Genomic DNA, 20,802 nt, shown 5'->3' on the forward strand with positions numbered 1-20,802 from the left:
GGCTGCAAAGGCTATTTAGTGTCCTGTGGCCACAATGGGAAGCTCAAGAAGTGACCCTTAAATGCAGCAAAAAGGCATTTAATTTATGGAGGGTGAGGCCAGCAAAGCACTGGAGCAGGCTGCTGGGGGATGACCAGGGGTCGCCAACTTTGGGGTGTTAAGAACAGGCTGAATAGCAGAAGTGAAACAGTGTGTGTTGGCATGTATGCATGTATGTATGTTTTCAGCAAGCTGGAGCCAGCTTGGGCCCTGCCTTCCATCATCCAGCCCTATTTTCTGCCAGCTGAAGGGCTCAGCACAGCCAGTGACCTGTTAAAACCAGATCATGTCACTCAGATCACTGCAGAATGAAACAGCTCTCTCCTGGTGGAGCTCCATGAAGGTACATGCCCGTGCTCTCAGATGCTGTTCTCAGAACATGTTCCTGCCGTGCCAAGGGTGAGCATGAGGGTGCTGCAGCCGTGCCCTCCTTCAAGGAGCCCTTGTTTCTCCACTGCTTTTTCCCTTGCTTAGCTCCTACTGCCTTCTTAAAGCCAAAGCCATCCTGGCCCAGTGCTGCAGCCAACTTGGACCTGTCCCTTTTTTTGTTAACACACCCCAACAGGATCCAGTAAAATTTGGTTAAAACAGGATCACTGCTCAGATGAAACCTTGTTTGTCAAGCATCTTCCCAAGTGAATATTTATAACTGTAAATAGTTATAACCATAAAAATAAGTTTATCATAAGAAATATGACACATTCACAGCTGGAGCAAGCTGAACCAAACACTACATGGTAAAGGCTGATGTAAGCAGTCCATGGGATTCCTTTGAACGCCACAACCACAGTTCCGAGCCTGTGCTGGTTTCATAGACAAGACCATGGAAAAAATGACTAATTAAAAAAGATTAATGATCAGTCTCAGCATGATCATGGCTTTTGCTTCTCTCATTTATCCATTTATCTCTTTGTTAAATTATGAGTGATTTTTATTCACATGCATAACTGCTTACAGATGTACCCATATGTGTTTAGCAAACTCACATTACAATGAAGGAAATACCAAAAAAACCCTAGATAAATCCCCACCACCTTGTGCAATGTTCAGGCTGAGCAAATGCAACCAGAGGCAAGGCAAAAGCTGCTGTTCCTGCACAGCAAAGTCCACAGCTTTGGCCACTGCACAGAGCCCCACCTGCATCTTGATTCTTGTGGAGAACTTGGCTTACATGGGATGAAAACCTTTAATGAAATTTCTCATTTTAATGAGAAAAAAACAAGACTATGACTGATGCTGCACATCCTAACTAACACTCTTGTTACCTCACAGCTTTTCACAGTGTATTTTTATTTTATTTAATTATGTTTCATTTAGTATCTTTTACACATACAGTCATGCCTGGGCTTGGCTTTTCATAGGAGTCAGGATGAGCTATTTTGATCTCCTCCATGCTTGTATGCTAAGCTCACCTACCAGTAATAAATCCCTACAATTCAGGCTTTAGCAGGGCTTCTGTGACAGTCACCCAACGCCATGGTGCAGCAAATAGCATGATAACTTACGGGGTTGAGAGAGTGCTGGGAAAAGGCTTTCCCAGGCTTATTGGAGGGCAGGACTCCAGGAAGATGCTGATGGCACTTGGGGTGCTGGTGAGCCTGCAGCACTGAGAGCTGACGCTTCCTGGGAGCACTCATGCTTGTTGATTCATGTCACCCACGCCTTGCTTCATCTTCCTTTCAGCAAGACGAAAAAGAGGGGAAAAGGTAATTGCTTGTGCTTATCAGAATGGATGTTAAAGATCCCCCTTGCAGGCTCTCAAACTGACACAATGTTAAGAGGGATGGAGCAGGGAAGGCATCAATACCTGTCTTCTCTTCCCCCGCTGCATGAGTGGCCGTGTTCTCCAAAGCTGTGGCAGTGGAAAAGCAGCACTGTGTGGGTGCCTACGCCAGGCTCACTGAGGCTTTCCAATGGCACAAGTTATTTGGAGTTCCTTAAGCATAGAATTTCCACCAGTAGCACTGAAAAAATGGAGGGCTACTCCCTGAGGCCCTTTGAAGAAGCCTTGTCCCAGTGGCAAACCTTCAGCCCACAGGCCAGGAACTGGCAGCTCCTGGAGAGCAAACATTGAGTTGCGTGCCTCAGCTGGGCAGCACAGTGTGGGGAGTGATAGAGCCCATCCCTGTGTCTTTTTTCCTCCTGTTCCTTTTGCTTTTGGATTATCTCTCAGCCCTGACACTTGAGGACCTGCCTGGCTGGCATGCTGCTGTGCCTCATCACAGTAGGCTGCTGGGCAAGAGCCTAAGGGATGACAGAAGCAGCATGGGCTCTGCCGGAGGTGCCAGCATGCTCAGAAACCATTTTGCACTTGATTGCCTTCTGCTGAAATAGCCTGGTATTTTTGTTAAGACATATTTCTGCAAGCCTTGGAAAGAGTTTCGCACAGCTGTGCCCAAGAGAGCAGCCAGGAGCACTTTACACAAGCATGGTGGTTTTGCCTCTTAATCCCCTGACAGCAAAGGGAAAGAGTGAGGGAGAGAGTTAAATCTTCAAATCGAGAATGCACCTTGGCAGAAGCCCAGGCCTGCTGACGCATGGCACACGGCACACGGCACAAGGCACAAGGCACGTGGCACAAGGCACACAGCACATGGCACACAGCACAAGGCATGTGGCATATGGCACATGGCACACAGTACATGGCACATGGTGCTTGCCAGGGATAGTACCATGGGCTATGTGAGGGCAGCTGCTGCCCTGTGCTCCTGTGGTCCAGGGTCCTGCCAAGCCCTGGCTTCAGGCAGTGGCTTACACTTGTTCCCAAGCACACATCATCTCCTCCAGGGGATTACCAGACAGAGCTCAGCTCTAGCATCTTGTCCCTGCTTAATCCACTTAGAAAGTTCTCAACTGCTTGGGATGTTTTGGAAACAGTGAAAGCAGCATCAAAAAGTCCAGTATAAGCCATGGAAAAGCTGTCAGTGACTTCTTCCACTGCTTTTTAACCCTTCTCATGGTCCATATAGGCTGTTCAACTGTCCAAGCCTCCAGTTTTCATAGCTGCTGTATGTGTATGTTTGTGTGTGTGTATGTGTGTGAAGGCACCCAAAAGTTTCATGATGTGCCCCTCCTTTGAAAATGCTGAGACCACGACTTGATGACCATTGCCTTTCTCAAGCAGTTGTGGGTTGTCTCAGGAGACATCTCCTCCTCCCTTTTCCTACTCCTGGTGATCCCATCTGCTTCTCCAGAGCATTCTACAAAGTGGGGGGAAACACCTTGTGGAGAGCCAAGCACCAGTACAGTCTCATCTCACCCATGCCAAGGGCATGAGGTACATCCATCGCTGTTGGGATTTGCCAGGCAGGCACTCCGTGCTGGCCAGAAGGCAGTTCAGCATGGTGAGTCCTCAAACAGTGTCAGGCTGTGGTCTTGGATGTAGCGGAGCAGGATCTGTGCCCGCCTGTCAATGGTCTGCAGCAGGGCCCGCAGGCTCTTGGTGCCACCCTGGCTCTCCCAGAGCTGCTGGTCCACGCGCAGTGACTCCAGCAGCAGGCTCTGCAACCTGCCGGACCGCAGTGTGGCAACTGCCGCCGCTGGAAAGCTGCAGAGGAGGAGCAGAAGAGACAGGGAGTGAAGGGGTTATCCAGGGAAGTCTAAGCAGAGAGAAGAGGAGCAGCAGGGAACTCAAGCAAAGGTGCTTCAGGAAGAAATGCATGTCCACCCAGAGGAACACAGGATGAGGAACCTCCTGCTTGAAACTCTGCCCATGGTGAGCATGGAGGATAGCTCCATCGGGAAGAGATGGAACAAATTCCAAATTGAGAGGCCTATAGCAGGCCAAAATGCCTCATGGGCAACAATGCAAGAAATGCTGAAATACCTGATTATTCATTATTTTTGTGCAACTGCCAATTAAAGAGGGAAAATAGGCACTGGAGGCTTCCATCAGTCAGCCAGAGCAGAATAAAGAGCCAGTTTCACAGCAAGGACACATGGGGATGTTTTTGTGAGCCCACCCTTTTCCGGGTGGGAGGTTACACTGCTTCACGGGGGCGCCCCAGCCAGTGAGGACAGGAACAGCAAGAAGGTGTGCACGCAGGACTGCTGGTCACCCTGCATGTGCCAGCCCAGCCCTCACCCAAGGCTTGCCCCCATGGCAAGGTGCACATTCCTACCTGTCTATGCCTTGCAGGAGCCTGAAGTTGAGCTTCTCCTCAGGGTGCTGTGGCTTGCCTGCATTGTCGATGAACACCAGGCGGGATGGTGCACTCCTCCGGACCTGCCAGCAGGATGGGAAGGAGAAGTTCACTCACTGCAGAGAGGCACCAGTTTGCAGCTGTAGGCTCCTGTTTAATGCAGTGAGAAATCCTAGGAGACACCAGATGCCAAAGTCCAGGTCCCTCCCTGCTGGCCACACCTCCTACCATGGATCCAGCATCACCATGGAACCTGCGTTCCGTTTGCTACCACCTCTCCCCTGCAAGTGCCTCTCGGGCACCTTCATCTTAGCTCCAGAGCAGGCCCTGGAGAGCAGGGGGACATACCAGGATGTGGACCAGGACCAACTCTGCTGGGTTCCGGCACTTCTCATGGAGCATCTCCTCTACGCAGGGCTCAGAGGGATCAGGCTGAAAACCACAGCAGTAGCGGTCCAGACGGTCATGAACCTGCAGGAGACATTTGGGCACGTTAGCAGTGACAAGCTCAGGGTGGGTAGGTCCTGCTGTGAACTTTTCTGCTCAGAAGAAAATAAAAAATTTTTAGGGATCCTTTGTAAACATGAAATGGGAATGATGCATACACCAGGGAGCAAGTGAGATGAAGGGGAGCAAGAAGAAGCTGAGGTGGCTTGCAAAGCTCTCTTGGCTTGAAAGTGATGGCAAAGATGATGGTGACAGGCTTTCCTGATGGAGTTCAGCTATGTTCTGTGCCTGGTAGCTCCATACTCTGTATTTGCACAGAGTGAATAGGGCCTGCTTCCAGCTGAAACCAAGGGAAGACTTACACGGCCACAAACATAAAAAAAAACAACAACAACAAACAAACAAACAAACCAGGAAAAGAACCCAAGGAAACCTAGAGTTTGAATCCTCAAAAAGATAAATTTTTTCTGAGTCTTGGCATTCTGGATGATGGTTTCACCTGGCTCCTGTGACATATACACCCTTTCATCCATCCCTATGGTAACCTGAGAAGCTATCAATGGAAAGATGAATGGAAAAGTACTGGCAAGGGAAAAAGCGATCCGGCGTTCACAGAGGATGCCTGACATTTAAGCTGGGCCACACTGACATGTTTTAGCTATGATTCTGTCTAATTATTTGCAGGTGCTGCTAAGGATCTATGTTGTCAAGGCTGTCAAACCTGCTTCCCACCCCAGTTCCCTACAGAAACCCCATTGCTGCTTGGCAACTCTCAGTGTTTCAACCACACCCTCAGAGGAATGAGGGACTTTTAAAAGACATAAATCTCTGTCAGACCATGTTTCAGTAACTCTGCTTTGGTATTCATGAAGCTTCCTCAGCTTTGTGAGAAGCAGCTGCTGCATCCTCTGTGGTGGTTTGTGGGCAGGCAGGGTCTTGTTGGCTGCCAACAGCCCTCCCCATGGCTGCAGGTTGCCACAACCATGAAGGGGAGCTGGCTCGCGACCTCCAGCTCTGGAGGCCTGTTTGCAATACTTCTTTAAATATCAATCAAAAATATATAAATATATTTTCTCATTGAAGCATGAAAGTGTCCAACTCATTCACTTGCTTGGTGTTGCTGGTGCTGACCCAGGAGGCAGGGCTTGGGGTGCAGAGAGGCTCCTGGAGCTACCAGGAGGGCTGGAGTAAGGTAAGACCCGAGAGGTCTCAGGTAAACCTGGAGTGATCTACAGGTGGTGATTAGACAGAAACCAAGTGACCCACAGTGGCTGTCTATTCCCTTCACCCTGATAATGAGCACCATTTATCAAGGCTGTGCTTTGAGAGAAAGCTCAGTCTGAACCCAAACATCAACCAAGCACTGCAGAAGATGCTGCAGGAAATGCAAACTGTGATTTCCATGGCCAGTATATTTGTAACCCTTTGAGAAGCAGGATTAGTCCCACGCTGGAGCCCCTTAACAAACTTTTCTGTTTCCTAGGTTTAGTGAAACACTTGGGTCAGCATTTCTCCACTGAGGGGTGCTCCAGTGAAAAGTGCTTGAGAATCTTGATGCAAAACACATTGAAAATGAAGAAAATATTAAATTGCCTCCACACATCTCCATACGCCAGTTTCTCTCGCCTGCTGTGTTGTCTTCTAGGCTGCACAGAAGGTGAAAACTACCTGAGATGACTCACAGAGACATTAAATTGGCTCAGAGCTCCAATGACCCGCCCACGAGCACCTGTGAAACCAAGGTGGATTGGTGCTGGATATGCAGAGGTGTGAGGTGGAGGTGGACCTGGAGTCCAAGGGGAGCCCCAGGAGAGGGACCAGATGGCTGTGAAGATGCTGAGAGTGCTACTGACATGCTGACAAAGCTTCTCTTCCCCTGGCCCTCTCCTGATTGTTTCTATTAATTTCTTCTTGCCAAAGAGTAAATGGCTTGAATGCATGGGACATTAGGTCTTATTGTTAGAACACAAGTACATGAGCCACACATACTCCTATCTAAGCTCAAACCCTGTGAGAAGCTCATCTTCAGTCCTTCTTTGGTCCTATGGCCACCCCAGGGCAACCCCTTGGGTCCAGTAAGCCTTTCCAGTCATGATTCAGCCTGGGATGGTTTCTCTAGGAAAAATTTCCTTGCTTTCCCCCTAGCTGGGCAGGAGGTGCTCCAGGGAAAGGATGTGGTTGCAGGGTTTCAGAGAAGATTTCGTGATTTTGGCCCTCCTTAAAGTACAGGACAAAGCCATCAGCAGCTACCCCCTTTCACTCAGACTCGGCATTTTGCCCCCAGTAAAACTTTGCATGTAGAGGGGGGTTTCCTTACAGCAAACACCAGGAGAAATCAATACAGAAAAAGCCCAATTTTAAGGGTAATTGAAGAAAACTACCAAGATTCTAATGCCAGCGTACAACAGGACTCAAATCTCACAGCTTCTCCTTCCCCAGCAAGGGCTGTGAGACGCAAAGCCATTCCTGAAAGATGCTATTTCATTTCTACAGTATCCTACAGACTCTTTATCTTTACATGACTTTTCTGCATCCCATTGGAATTATTGAGGAAAAGCTTGGATTTATCATTGTACTGCTCTAGCCCTTCAAGGAAAACTCTCCTTAGAACCAGATATTTTCTCCTGGAGACTTGGCCTTTCCACTGCACTCAGCGGCATTTTGGCCTGGGGAAGGGCAGGAGGTTGGTTAATCTTCTCATTTCTCTGGCTGTTTCAGCTAAAATATTTACAAGCCCAGCCAGGGCTGTTCTGCCTCTGACAGTCCTAGTTTGAGGTTATAAAGATTAATGCCAAGGATTTGCAAAACAAAACAAAAAAAACAAAAACAAAAAAATGAGAACACATTTAGCTTGTGGGGTTTTTCTTTCTTCAATTCCTGCTTTTTTTACTTTAATACTTGCCTTTTCAGGCAGTTTCCTCTTGTCTGATAACCAAAGCTCCAGTCCCAAGGTGCCTAGCAGGCCTTTTTTATTCATAGAAAAATAGCTGCCCTCCAAGAACTGATAACTCTCTGGGACGCTGTTGTAATCCCTCATAGCAGCAGGGTATGATTTTCCAGACAGGAGATTAAGTAGAGGAGGAGGAAAGCAGTGCCATACAAAGGGGCAGGGCTCCTCATTTCTACTGCCAGCAGCACATCCCCGGAGTTGGATCTTATAGGGGTGACGCAGAACATGCTGCTTGTCCCTAGGGATGCCCCAGGCCACTGCCGGCGTCTGCACAAAGTGAAGCCAATGAAGCCACAATGGCAGAAAGCTCCCCGACATGAGAGCGGACTCATCACGTCCGTAACCTGCCTGTGTTTCCCCTGCAAGTCCCAGGCCAAAGTGCCTCTGCACAAAGCTCTGCTGCTTCCTATTAGCTGATGAGTAAAAGCATATCCCATGAAACCACATCCTGTGTGACCCCAGAGAGGAGAAGAAGTCCATGGTCAGATCATAAAGGCTCAGGTGTAGGGGACCTGGGTGTCACAACTGGTGGGACAGGTGGTCTTCATTGCCCCAGCCCTACCTGGAGAAGAAAGTCAAAGAGAGCCAAGCGGCTCCACTCGCTGTGTGGGATTCTGGAGCAGAGGTTATCCCCTGCCACCCATGGTCTGTGGGATCGTAGCATCTCCTGGTACTGCAGCCATCCCAGGGCACAGGAGTTCTGGTCGTTGTTAGCATCCTCCAGATGCTGGAGGTCCGGAGCCCACCAGATGATGGGGCGCAGGGAGCCGTCGGTGTAGCTGTAGGGCAGGAGGTGGCTGCTGAATCGCCGGGCCACGGCGGGCAGGCTGCGGTTCAACCCCAGCACCCTGTCCAGGTGGAAGGCCAGCACCTCGTAGAGGTCCCCAGAGCGCTTGATGAGCCCACAGTTCCCATCCTGGCAGTCCCTCTCTGGACTGGCTGGCAAGACATCCCCCTTGGCATCCCCCATGGCCTGCAGCCCCACTCGCATGACTTGCCCATGGGCAGGGATGCGGGTTTTGGAGACCACCTTCCCACTGGCCAGCAGCTGCATCTTCTGGAGGTCATCATCAGAGAGCCATGGGGGAGTTTCTCTCTCCACACTCCGCCGCTGCCTCCTGCCCTGGCCAGGGGACTGGCCCCGCTGCAAGCGAGTGAGAGGGACAGGGAGCCTTTCTCTGCGGGCTTGTCCTCCAGCTAGCGGGTTGGCCAGGTCCCACAGGTGACCTGGAGAGGACGTCACTGGCAGTGGGAGAGGGGAGTGGTCTGGTGGTGGGGGCAGGTGGGTGATGGCCAGCAGGGCCAGAGCCAGCAGCACCCCGGTGGCCACTGGGGTTGAGAGCTTCATCCCCATCCTTCGCCACTGCCGCTGGGCCTGTGGGGAGAGAAAGACAGAGTGATACTGGAGTGGTTACTCCAGGCAGAGTCCTCAACAGGGTTTGCTTTGGAGAAGCAGCCCCACTGCTTGTGTTCCTGGGAAAGGTGTTCCAAAAGCACTCGCTGCCTCCATGGCACTGTAGCAGGAGGGCTATGGCTGATGCCATGACTTTTGCCAGAAATTATCTGCAGTCCCTTCAAAAGCAAGTCAGAGCAAGGGCTGACCCCTCCAAGGGGTTGGCATGTCTGCAGCACTGATGTACAGGATCACCTTAAGGGCAATGAATTCTTCACAGTCAAATATTTTGCTTTAAAGATGCAAGAAAAGAAAACCATAAAGAACAAACCAGAGCAAAATCCTGTCTGGATATGAACACTTTCCAGTTCCTAAGAAGTTTTTATTCTTCAGACCTTACTACAGACCTCACTGATTCCTATGCTGGCTGCACACTGAAACAGTAACCTGGACCCCCACACCCTTGTTTGCAGGACATGTCAATGCATGCTGAGACAGGGCCTCTGGAGCTCAGCCCATCACTGCATCCAGCTAAAGCAGCTCTGAGTGCCACCTGGGACCTATGCCTGACTCTGTTTTGAAAAAGGATGCAAACTGCTGAAGGGCTGAAGCACCTCTTGTGTGGACACAAGGTGAGAGAGTTGGAGTTTTTCAGTATGGAGAAGAGAAGGCTCTGGGGAGACCTCATAGCACTTTTTTGTATCTAAAAGGGGCTACAGGAGAGCTGGAGAGGGACTTTTTGTAATGGCATGGAGCGATAGAGCAAGGGGGAATGGCTTTAGACTAAGACTAGGTTCAGATTAGATATTAAGAAAAAATTCTTTACTGTGAGGCTGGTGAGGCACTGGAACAGCTTGCCCAGAGAAGCTGCAGATGCCCCATCCCTGGCAATGTTCGAGGCCAGGCTGGATGGAACTCAGAGCAACCAGTGACAGAGGGGTTGGAACTAAATATTTGCGATCTCTTTCAATCCAAACCATTCTAAGAGTCTATGATACAATCTATGCTATATGTGAAACCTAGAGTCTTCTGATTCCCAGCACTAAGGAACTGCCTTTAAACAGGTACTAACCATTTTTTTCTGTGTATCTTTATATATGCAGCTTTTCTTTTTTTACCTTTTAGTCATACTTTCTACTTTGAAACAACCTAAAAAAATACATAGGCTGGAAAAGCAGTTACAAGCCAACAAGTTTCCCTCTATTGCTGAGTTCGTATCTCCCCTTTGGCCTAAAGCAATCCCATGCATATGGTGCCAGGGTTGCCCTGAGTACAGCACATTTCCTTTTGGGCTGACATGGAGGGCAGTGAAGGGCCAGCACTGGGACATCTCCAAGCCAGTCCTGGGCCACACTTCACCCATATCTAATTCACACAGGTTTGGGCAGTCTAATACACTTCTGGAGGCTGGAGCCATAAAAAGCACATTTGGCAACATTTCTCTACTTTCAACAGGCATTTCCAAGTGGCCCAAACTCAGATTGAGAGTCAAGGCAATGGTCAAGTGGATACATTTTTTTGCAATTATTTATTTTGGAAACACAAATATATCTATGGCAGACACAGTGGGACAATATATGGCCAAAGAAGGGATAAGAGACTGTTTATAAAAGTAAAAGCTTGGAAAAAAAAAAGAGATCTAAAAAGTCAGGGAGGTGAGAGCCAGAAAGCAGCTGGGCAAGCAGAAGCATTTCCAGCCACAGGGCTTTTAGGACCGCAGGCTCACACTGATCACAGGGACCCACCACCAGCACAACTCCAGCCCCAAGAACAGCTGCCCAGGCAACCCAGTGCATGAGCCCCTTCATAAGCTGATCCAGCACTATCTTAAAATCCATCAGGTTTCATGCCCTCACCATGGGCAGGCTGTTTCAACAGCCCCATGGTGAGGAGCCACATCCCTTGCAAAGACACAACATCAGCCAAGGTGGGTAAGAGGAGCCACCAACTTGCTGCCCTCAGCCATAGTGGTGTTCCTTTAATGTCTCCCTTTCAAGAACTGAGCAGATTTAATGAAGCTTACAAGAGCTATTGATGGTGCACTTGGAGTGATTCAGCTGTATAGCTCTCGTTTAATCGCTTCTCTCCCAGAAATACAATGTAGTGCAGCAAAATATATTTGCTGGGCTGAATTCTTTGCTCAGGTATGGCTTACACCAGCCTCTGCTGGGAGCTGGGGCTGTCTGGTATAGGACATCGGGGCCTGCCATGGGACCCTCTGTTTTATCTCTCCCCAGAGTGAAAAGGACCTAGTCCAGGGTGAAGGATGTCCTGTCCTAGATCACAGGCAGGGTTATTCAAGGCTTGGCATTAACTGTCCCAGGCATGACACTACATGGTTAAATCATTGTCTTAGGTGCCTCTCTGGGGAGGGAATGAGCAGGAACAGCCCCAGGTGCCCCAGAGAGACAGCAGGACTTATGTCAAGAGGCTGGTTGTGATCCATATCCAAGTCCAGCATTCTGAGATAGAGTTTAGGGGAGGTGTAATGTCTATATCATAGTCTGACCACAGCAAAATAACACTGTGGCATAAAAAGGGCAGATCCTGGTATTCTGATTTCCATACTACTTGGGAGTCATCACTATAAATGCCTCACAATCTGTCCCTCTGGCCTCAAAGTATGCCAAATTAACTGCAATAACATCGATATTCAATAACATCTATCTTATTAAACCTGAAGGACAGGATTGACTGTAAATCTCAATATTCCCATCTTCATCCATCCAAGTCCCTTATCAATCTGTTTCCCTGGCTAACTTTTTCCAGCAACTCCCCTGTCCTACCCCTGTGGAGAGACATGGCTCATCCTGCTGTCACCCAAATCCTTCATAACACTCTTCATCTGCATGGAGGATTTTCAGGTTGATTTTTTTTTGTTATTCAGCCAATAATTTGGTTGCTTACACTGTCCCTGGGTACACAAAAAGCCTGGCTGCCAAAAATCCCAGTATCCCGGAAGGATGTATGTGGGACTCATTTGCAGAACCTTTAAAATACTGCAGGAAAAATCTTTTTTAACCCACAGCTGAAGAACAGAGGATGCCAAATGGATGGCAATGATTGCCGGGTATTTAATGTCAAATCACTTTACAGTCCAAGTGGTTAAGGAACTGTTCTTGTCCAAACCCACTTTGTCTTCCCTGTCAGTGAGCTTGGGTTTGGGCACCACAAGTTTGAGCTTCATTACTTTCCCACCCCAAGCTTGAAATTCTGGGCTGTGAAGCTGGGCAAGGGCCAGCACAGGCTCCCTTCCTGCAGAGCCACTCACGGTTTCCCTGCCACATCAACAACAAAAAGAAAGAAAGAAAGTGCAAGTACAGTCTCTGTGTTATTTCTGGCAGTTGATAATAACCCAGGTAATAAAACACTGCAGAAATAATACTATATTTACAAGGCCTAGGTAAATACTTTTCCAAAGAGGCCTTCTCTGAGCTCATGCTGTAAAAAAATGCCGCAGTTCAAGCTATGGCTTCAATTCAGCCCAAAATGCAAACCATACGTACAGCTCTGCTTTGCCAGGCTGACATACTGACAGTACAGCATGTTTTCGCCAGAAATTAGGTTCTTTTCCCAGCAGGCAAAACCCATAAAAAGGCTTAAGAGAGGTACTGCTTGTTCCAGAATACCAGTAAGTAAGTAATGTATACCCTCACTCATCAGAGGGCCATACAGCACAGCCCGGGCTCTGAAGGCACAGTGGAGAGCTGTGCAGCTTCAATGCTTGGAGATAAAACTTCCTAAGTGTGGTTGCGAGGGGGAGGGGTTATCCTTGACATTGTATTCCCAGGATACTTGAACCTTGGCAGAATTTGAAGCAGAGAAGCCTGTTTTCAATTTCTTTTCAAAGTGCATCAAATTGGCTTTGTCGAGTTTGAAAGAAAAGAAAAACAACCCCCAAATTTCATTATCCAAGAATGTAAGAAACAGCCCTGAGACGAGAGAGATGCCAAAGAAATACGTGGCTGTTGAAAATGGAATAAATCCCTGCTTACCTCTGGCTCTCAAAAGATTACTCCTGCCCCTGCACTGGCACTGCCAGACCTCTCCAGCAGTAAATCCCACTGTCGCAAAGAGGTGCCTAAGAGAGCCAGGATGGCTCAGCCATGGCCATGGTCCCTCTTGGCCACCTGCCTGCCCTAGGCTACCAAGCTCAGAGGGCTTTGCCAAAGGCAACCTGCTGATGAGCAGGTTAAAAGCAGGTATATGCATTTATCTGGATGGACACTGAGCGGGGCGTACTTTGCACAGGGGGTGCAGCACACAGAGCTGTGCTTACCCTCACTCTCCCACCACCATGCTCGCTGCCCGCCCAATGAACCGCAAAACCGCCTGGGCAGCAGGAGGTGCAGCCTGCCGTGACCAATCCTAACAAAGACTGCTTGAAAACAAGTGGGAAACCTCCTTTGGCTGCCCCCCACCTCTGGGAACGTCTCCAGAGCCTTGCACCCACACTTGGTGCCCACAGAAGCTCCTGGGGCTTTGGAGAGACCAAGCATGTCAATCAGATCTGGGAGGTGAGCAGCCTCTTCTTTTTTGTATTGTGCAGGAGGTGTTTTGGTTAAGGGCATGGCATGTGGCACATGGGCTAAGCTCACCATAATGGTGCTGAGGACATGGAAGGAGACAAAGCCCCTCCACACCCAGAGTGACTCAGAGCTCAGTCTGAGGAGAAGGAAATCTTCAGCAGCATCCATCGCTCATCATTCAAATGCCTAAGTGCCTTCCTATATTATCCTGCTCAGGGAAGATAGATGGCTCACAGAGTGGGAATTTACTGAAGACTACTATTAAATGATGATTGCCAGTCCCAAAGGGAGCTCTGAATCAGAGTGGCTGCCCAGGATAGTAAGTCTGCTGTGTTCCCGCAGCACACAGGTACAGCTCTGGATCTCACCACCACCCACCTGCATCCATATCATCATGGGGCACAAAGATTAGGCAGCCCGTCACCTTCATGATCTATCAAAGTGGCTACAATTCCTAGCAGACCTCAATGAGCTCTGTGTCTGGGGTTGTTTCCACTAGGGATGCAGGATTTTTAACTCCAAAATGCCCTTCAAGTGGGGAGGATCATGACCCACTGCATTTCGGCCACCCTGTGAAGGCCACCCTGCTCAGTGTCAGAGCAGGGATGTGGCAGGCAGGCCATGCCTGTCAGCTCAAGGTGCTCCTGCAGACACAGTTCCACACGTTGCTCCTTCAAGTGACCTGGGAAGCCAGGCACTGAGGAAGTGTGAAGGGGGACTCTAGTGCTACAAACTCTAAGAAAGGGAGTCAGAGCAGGCACTGGGTCAGCTGAGGCTGGGGAGATGGAAGTGTGACACATCACCACATGGTGCTGTGTCCTTTCCTGCAGAGTCAGCAAAGTCCTCATAGCTGGCACACAACCGTTCCCACCAGCATGTCCAGAATCAAACCAGAAAATGACCAAGTTAAATTGCCTGGGAGAAAACTTAAAAACATGCCACACTTCACTAAATTTTGGACAGTCTGCAAAGTTTCTGCCTCCAGGGGATAATTTATAGCCTAACTGCAAGACAAGAGTGCTTTGCACTAACATAGGACATCATTCTGGCAGCAGTATAAAGGCATGAACAGTGTTGGTACCATTTGGTCTCAGCATTGACTCAAAAGGGATGGTGCCAACATGTTGCCTTCTCAAATAATGTTGCCTTAACAATTCTTCCCAGTTACCACTACAGCCTTGGGGCAGCAAATTATAAAAACCTTGAAACCCTCAAGCTCCACAGCCTCTGGCATGTCTTTGCTCCAGGCCCTGTCTCAGCTCCCTGAGCTCTTTGCTTCCTAGGGGTGAGATGTCCTATTTCTTCTTCCAAACTCCCCAGGCAGACTGGCTATTTCTGGTTTTTGGAAGCCCCTTACCACGGAGGTGCTTGTCTGCATAGCCACAGGCTGAGCACAGCCTGCCTTTCATACACCCCATCATCCAAAGGACCATTTTGAACCAAGTCTTCAGCTAGTGCTGGAAAGTGCTCTGCATAATGAGAAAATTCCAGCACTTGTATGTAACAGTGCCATTTTCATTGCACTGATTGATCCCAGTTGAATTATAACCTAAAGAAGTACAGCAGAAATGCAGGCTTGTAAACCCCCCACCCAGCAACAGCCTACAAGAACGGCAAGGCTCTGAGCATCCTAAATGTCCTGTTCAACATCTCTGAAGAATGAAGACCAGGGGCAGAAGACAGAGGACACCTTAAAGAAAGCAATGACCAGCACCTGGATGGAGGACACCACACCATGGGGTGCAGCTGATGCAATGAAGGTTAGGGCTGTCACTTGGGGCTACCCAGAGAGGACACACACCTTGTCTTGCATCTGATGTGAACTAAAGCCCTGCTTTTCCTGTGATGACACTGTCCTTACCCATAAATCATGTGATTTTCACTGAGCAAAAGGAAAGATTTAGAATTCTTTTCACTCCCCCTGTGTAAATCTCAGCTGGCAAGGAGTTAATACTCAGGGATGGACAGGGGACTTTTCATCCCAATGCTATGTACAGTGCAGCTCAGGACCCTCTAGTTTAATCCAGAAGTCAATACAAAGCACCATAAAAATAAACAGTCTCCAGGATTCCATACTTATTTTGCTTAAAGTAAGTAAACTAAAAGATTTCAGATGCCTCATCCTTTTGTTTAAGTTCAGAGTCAGAGCTTTTACAGCCGACTCTTGCACATAGCTGGATCTTCTACATCTCCCAGGATATCAATGGTTGTCTTTCAGGACATATCACTGAAACGCACAGGTCTGCAGCCATTTACATGTGCAAACATCTCCATTACTTTTCACCACTAAAAGTGACATCAACCTGCACCCAAATCATCCAGGTCACTGAGGACCTGAAACAGCACTTCATGTTCCCAGGAGACAGCGAGGACCTGTGCAGACCTGAGTGCAAGACTGTCCTATTAACCTCACGGAACAAGAGAGGCTCTCCTCACCTTCCCTCCTCTCTCTCTGATTGTTCCTCCAAACCTCACACCTACATGTGAGCAGCATTACCTAGAAATCCTGGCAGGGACCTCAAGGAAGGAGAGCAGTGGGTTTGGGTGGCCGTTGCTTCCTCACTCTGGCATTGCTGTGCAGGATCCTGCCAGGTTTCCCTTTTCCCCCTCCCTGCGTCCCAGTTTCCCAGCCAGCCTGTTGCACTCAGCTCTGTTAGTGTTCAGAGCAGCTTTCCCATCTGCCTGCTGAACCAGCAAGAAGGGGGCCCCTTCCCTGGTGAAACAGATGTGGCTTGCCTTTGTGCAACATCTGCGCCTCATGCCCCGCTCATTTTGAACAGTCTTGCCTTTGTTTGTGTCGAGTTGTACAGGGGATGCTTTGGAGAAGGGTGGCAGCCTGTGGCCCACAGGCTGGACTCCTTCCTTTTAAGTCCCACACACAAATCCCTGGGTTGCTTCTGGTAAAGAAGAATATGCTTTGTTCCTGCAACCTGCAGGAATTGACAGCCCTGCTCCTCAGGACTTCGATTCCAGCTGCAGCCAGTTGCTCACACTGATGCTTCCTGCGGGACTCCCAAACCTGGGGATGTAAGAGCCAGACTCTGGGAGCCATGGACCCCCTTTCTCACAACTCTCCTCCCCCCGGTAACTTCTCTCACTGCACCTCTGGGCTGCTCACCCACTCTGGCTCAGCAACCCCAGTGGGGCTGCACTGCTTTGGCTCCTCCACACTTAACAGTGGCAAAGAGCAGAAGTGCTAGAAAGTCATGTCTCTTTTGCAATGTGTTCTGGGCTGTACTTATCATGGGGAGGAATACATTAAAATAAAATCAAGTTCTATTTCTTCTTGCTCATGATGAGTTTACCAATCCTGCTGATGAGTACCTGGAAAGCTGCTAAAACTCTCTCATATTTTTGCACTCAGTTAAGTTTTATTTATTTTACTGGGGATTATTTCTGTGTTTTGGGGAGGGGATGTTTTCATGCACTTATTTTCAGCTTTCAGTTCTAACTGGAGGACCAGCACCAGGAAACAGGAATGCTTGCTTGGTTCCCAGTGAGAGCTCACAACACCCGCTTCAGGAGGCTGGCAAGGGCAGCACTGGATTCCCTTGTTGGGGTTTCAGTGGAGTTTGCCCAAGTCAGACAGTTGGGTTTCCCTGAGCTTGCTGTCAGGGCTTTTTCCCTTCCTGGAGAGCAGGAAAGTGCATTCGTGGGATTCCAAAGGGGAGGGAGGAGGAGGACAGCAGGGCCTTTCAGCCCTGTGGGCTTTCTTCGAAACAGAATTGTTCATACCAGCCCTGGCCTCAGCTGCAGAAAGGCAACCCCATTTTCCTCCATGTAAGCCGCAGCATCTTAGGGAGAAAAAAAGGGCAAGAAAGCTGCTTGCCACTTGGTTCTGGTTCTGCTTATGTAGACCCTGTACTGGGCAAAGCCTGCTGGCAGCTGCCCCCCAGCCTGCTTCTTCTCCCAGAAAATCCCATGGGGTGAGCAAGCAGAGCAAACACGGTACCAGCACTGGTGTGGCCGGGTTCACAGAAAAGGGGCTTTTCCCTCGGGGCAACACAAATAGCTGCAGCAGACTGGAGTTACTGAGCATTGGAAACAGAAGGGGTAATTGAGGCATTGGGCATCTACGCCAGAGGATTAATACAGTGTAATCAGCCCCTCGTATTTAGAGTGCCTCATACTAGGAGAATGACAGAGCAATTGGAAACTACTCTCTGGCAGATTTTGAAACCAGAAGAAAGAAGATGTTTCCCTAATGCAGTCATCCCCCAGCACTCACTGCTGCAGCAGGTCGAGCATGTACAGTGGCCGGATCCGACAAGCTGCCGGCTGCAAGCGTGTGCTCCATATTAACACATGGGAAGCTCATAGCTGGCATCCCTCTGGCTTTCTGCAAGGGGTCACCCTCCTGGTGATTTTGAAAGATGTCAAGAGTCATCTTGAGCATTTTGCTTGGAGTTTTGTTGCAAATGAAGTGTATCAGCTTAGGGCACAGCCTGCATTTATTCCTCCTGACTGTCACTGCCCTGTCTACAGGTGCCCAGAGCAAACCCAGATAACAGAAAATCAAAGCAATCAATGTGGGAGTTCCAGAGGGAGAAAGCATTGCAGAAGCAGACCTTTCCTTGCCAAGGCAAAATGGAAATCCTGGCCAAAAATGAATACCCCACTCTCACATGGGGGAACCACATGAGGTACCTGGCACAGGCTACACTCACTTTGAAAGGCTTCATAGTGAAGGCTCGTACAGGAAATTGTTAATGCAGACATAAAGATGGTGTGGGGAGGACTGTCTTGCTTTTCCCTTTGACAGGGAAGAGTTCTCTCCAGCCTCAAAATGGGTGACCCAAACCCCTCTCTTGTCTATTTTTCCTGCTGCTAAAATTCATTAAATAAGAAGCTTTAAAGACCAAACTGTAAGATGGAAAGTATAAAGGACACCACCAGTGCTCCCCTACACACACACTCTCACAAACTCTCGTGAAGTCTGGCACAGCCTCACTGCTCCCAGAGATGCTCCAAGACAACAGCACACTCTCAAGGACATAAAAACATTTCAGCGACACAAATGACCCGTTTCTGGTAGCAGCACCAGGAGCCTCCTCAGTTCATCCATCACACAGGTTTGCAATCCTTGCCCAGCATGAGCTTTGCAAGGACTGAGGTGGCAAAGCAAAGATGGACCCTCACCCCTAATGGTGCAAACCTGTCAGCTTGAGACTCCTGCTGTCCCCAGCAGGACAGTGGTACCAGGGGGTCGAGGTGGGGTGTGCCATCCCAGCTCAGCTGGTGGGTGCTTGCTTGGATGAGTGTGGAAACATTGCCGAGGGATGATCCAAACTGGAGCACTAAAACTAGGTGACATGAAACATCACCCTAAGGTTTGGACCATGCTACAGCTGTGGATAAATATTCTAATGCTGGGGAAATACAACATTTCTTGGGATGGACATGAAGTTTTCCCTTTTCAAATTGGCCACGTTTGTAGCTTTTTGATGAGAGCACTGTGCTTTGTGGGGACCAAACAGAAAGCACAGAGGGGCTCTTTGTAATCTCTGAGTCTATCTGTACTTCACTGCCTTCACCCCTTGCTCTTTGCCTGCCTGAAGCAGTGCCACCTGGGCACTTAAAAGAGGTGGATTTCGGATGAGGAAGCATAATCACCTCCCTGGCTGACAGCAGTATCTTCAGCCACAGCAGCCCCAGGCACTGCCTTTAGGAGCATCCTTACAGTCTGCTTGTCCATCCCTACTGCATTCTTACATATACATGGTCCAGCCCTAATGCTTTTAAGGACAGACGTGCTGGAGTGGTTCCCTGCCTTGCTTGCCTCACCATGCCCCAAAACTCCGAGTGGTCCCACTCGCCTTGTCCCTATGATGGAGTCAGTGAGGATACACCATCACACCTCATCCCATGGGGTTGATGTCCCTGAGCAGACCCACCATTGCTTCCCACTACCAGCAAGGAAACCCCCAAATCCTACCATGTCTCGCAGAACGAGCCAATGCGCTCCTCCTCATGTGCTTTCCTGCCTGCGGGGTACACAGCACACGGTCGCGGGCTGCCGTCCGCCTGTGGCACTTCCATACAACACCAGGAACCAACAAAGAATATAAAAACTTAAAAACAGCGTTAAAAAATTTTCTCCAGCAAGTAATCAGCCCGCTTGCTCTCCACAAGCCATCAATCACGTCCGGGGGCTGTCACCCAGGGGTGCCCCTCCGGGCTCTCCACAACCCCTGCTGCCCAACTCCGCATTGCAGGGGCTGCCGCGTTCCTGTCACGACGAGCCAGCGGGTGCCTCTGGGTCCCCCTGGGCGGGAGGACACCTTTCAAACTTCAGCTTGCAGTTTTCAAACTCTGCCTCATCCCAGACCCACCTCCCTGTGGGGAGGGGAGTGGAGAGGCTGGGAAGAGGGGAACGAGCATTTGAAGAGTCTCTTTTTCACAATAAAAGCCCTTCTCGCTGTTTTTTTAATTTTTTTTTTTAATATCGAAAGCGAATTTGAGCCAGAAGGCACAGGTAAAGGAGAAGATAAAGGCACATGTGCTCTTCCCAAACCCATTTATTCCAAGTGACCCAGGTGTCAGACAAGCAGAGGGACTGGCAGAGCCCCAGAGACCATGTTGGCTCCAGAGCCGGGAACGTGAACGACAGACTTGCTCCCCAGTGCCCCAGAAAGTTCCCTTTACAGGTTTTTATTAACACTGCTTTGCCTTTCAGTAACCGCCCAGCAAAGAGCTGTGCTACATCAGTACCTGCAGTGGATGCAATCCTGGAAGGAGACTTCCTACCTGTCTAAAAGGCATTAATGTGTTAAAACCATTTTCTTGGGCACACAATGTCTGCAGGCAGCCAGGAGAGGGGTGACCCAGGAGGCCCAGAGGAAGAAGACCCTCACCCCCAGGAGCAGCACGTGTCAGTCAGGACTGTGGCACAGTAAGCCCTGCAGTGCCCAGCCAACGCAGCTCCTCCCCCAGCACCTGGGTGTAGGGTGCATCCTAAATGCCCCAGGCTTCAGAAGAGGGTCTGGAGGCATTACTTTGGAAAGCAGTGTGTTTCACCAGCCCTCCATGGCCAAGCAGGGTACACAGGCAGGTGCCAGGCTGCAAAGCATTTTTTGTTTTCATATAATTCTCCCCTTCCAGCCCTGGGCTATGGCCAAGCAAAACCCATCAGTCCCTCACTGTGGCAGGTGATGCCACAAACTGCTCCAGCCCTGCACCAGCTTCAGCCCCCACCAGCCCAGCCTGGGGACAGGAAAAAAACCTCTGTCTCAGGGGTGAGAGTTTTCCAGCTCCCTGACCTGTACAACTACCTCCTCTAGGAAATGGTAAAACAAACCAGGT

General features: G+C 49.5%; 1 protein-coding gene across 1 annotated transcript; it reads right to left on the minus strand.

The window, feature by feature from the left end:
* Positions 1-954: 954 nt before the first annotated feature.
* Positions 955-19,805, minus strand: GASK1A (golgi associated kinase 1A). Its single transcript, XM_071560216.1, has 5 exons — positions 19,436-19,805; positions 8,141-8,953; positions 4,530-4,652; positions 4,161-4,264; positions 955-3,586 (listed from the first exon to the last, which is right to left on the minus strand). The coding sequence occupies exons 1-5, from the start codon at positions 19,436-19,438 to the stop codon at positions 3,376-3,378; spliced, it is 1,254 nt and encodes a 417-aa protein (XP_071416317.1). The 5' UTR covers positions 19,439-19,805; the 3' UTR covers positions 955-3,375.
* Between the last annotated feature and the right edge of the window lie 997 nt (positions 19,806-20,802).

Source organism: Pithys albifrons, chromosome 7, assembly GCF_047495875.1.
Source record: "Pithys albifrons albifrons isolate INPA30051 chromosome 7, PitAlb_v1, whole genome shotgun sequence".
Classification (NCBI taxonomy): domain Eukaryota; kingdom Metazoa; phylum Chordata; class Aves; order Passeriformes; family Thamnophilidae; genus Pithys; species Pithys albifrons.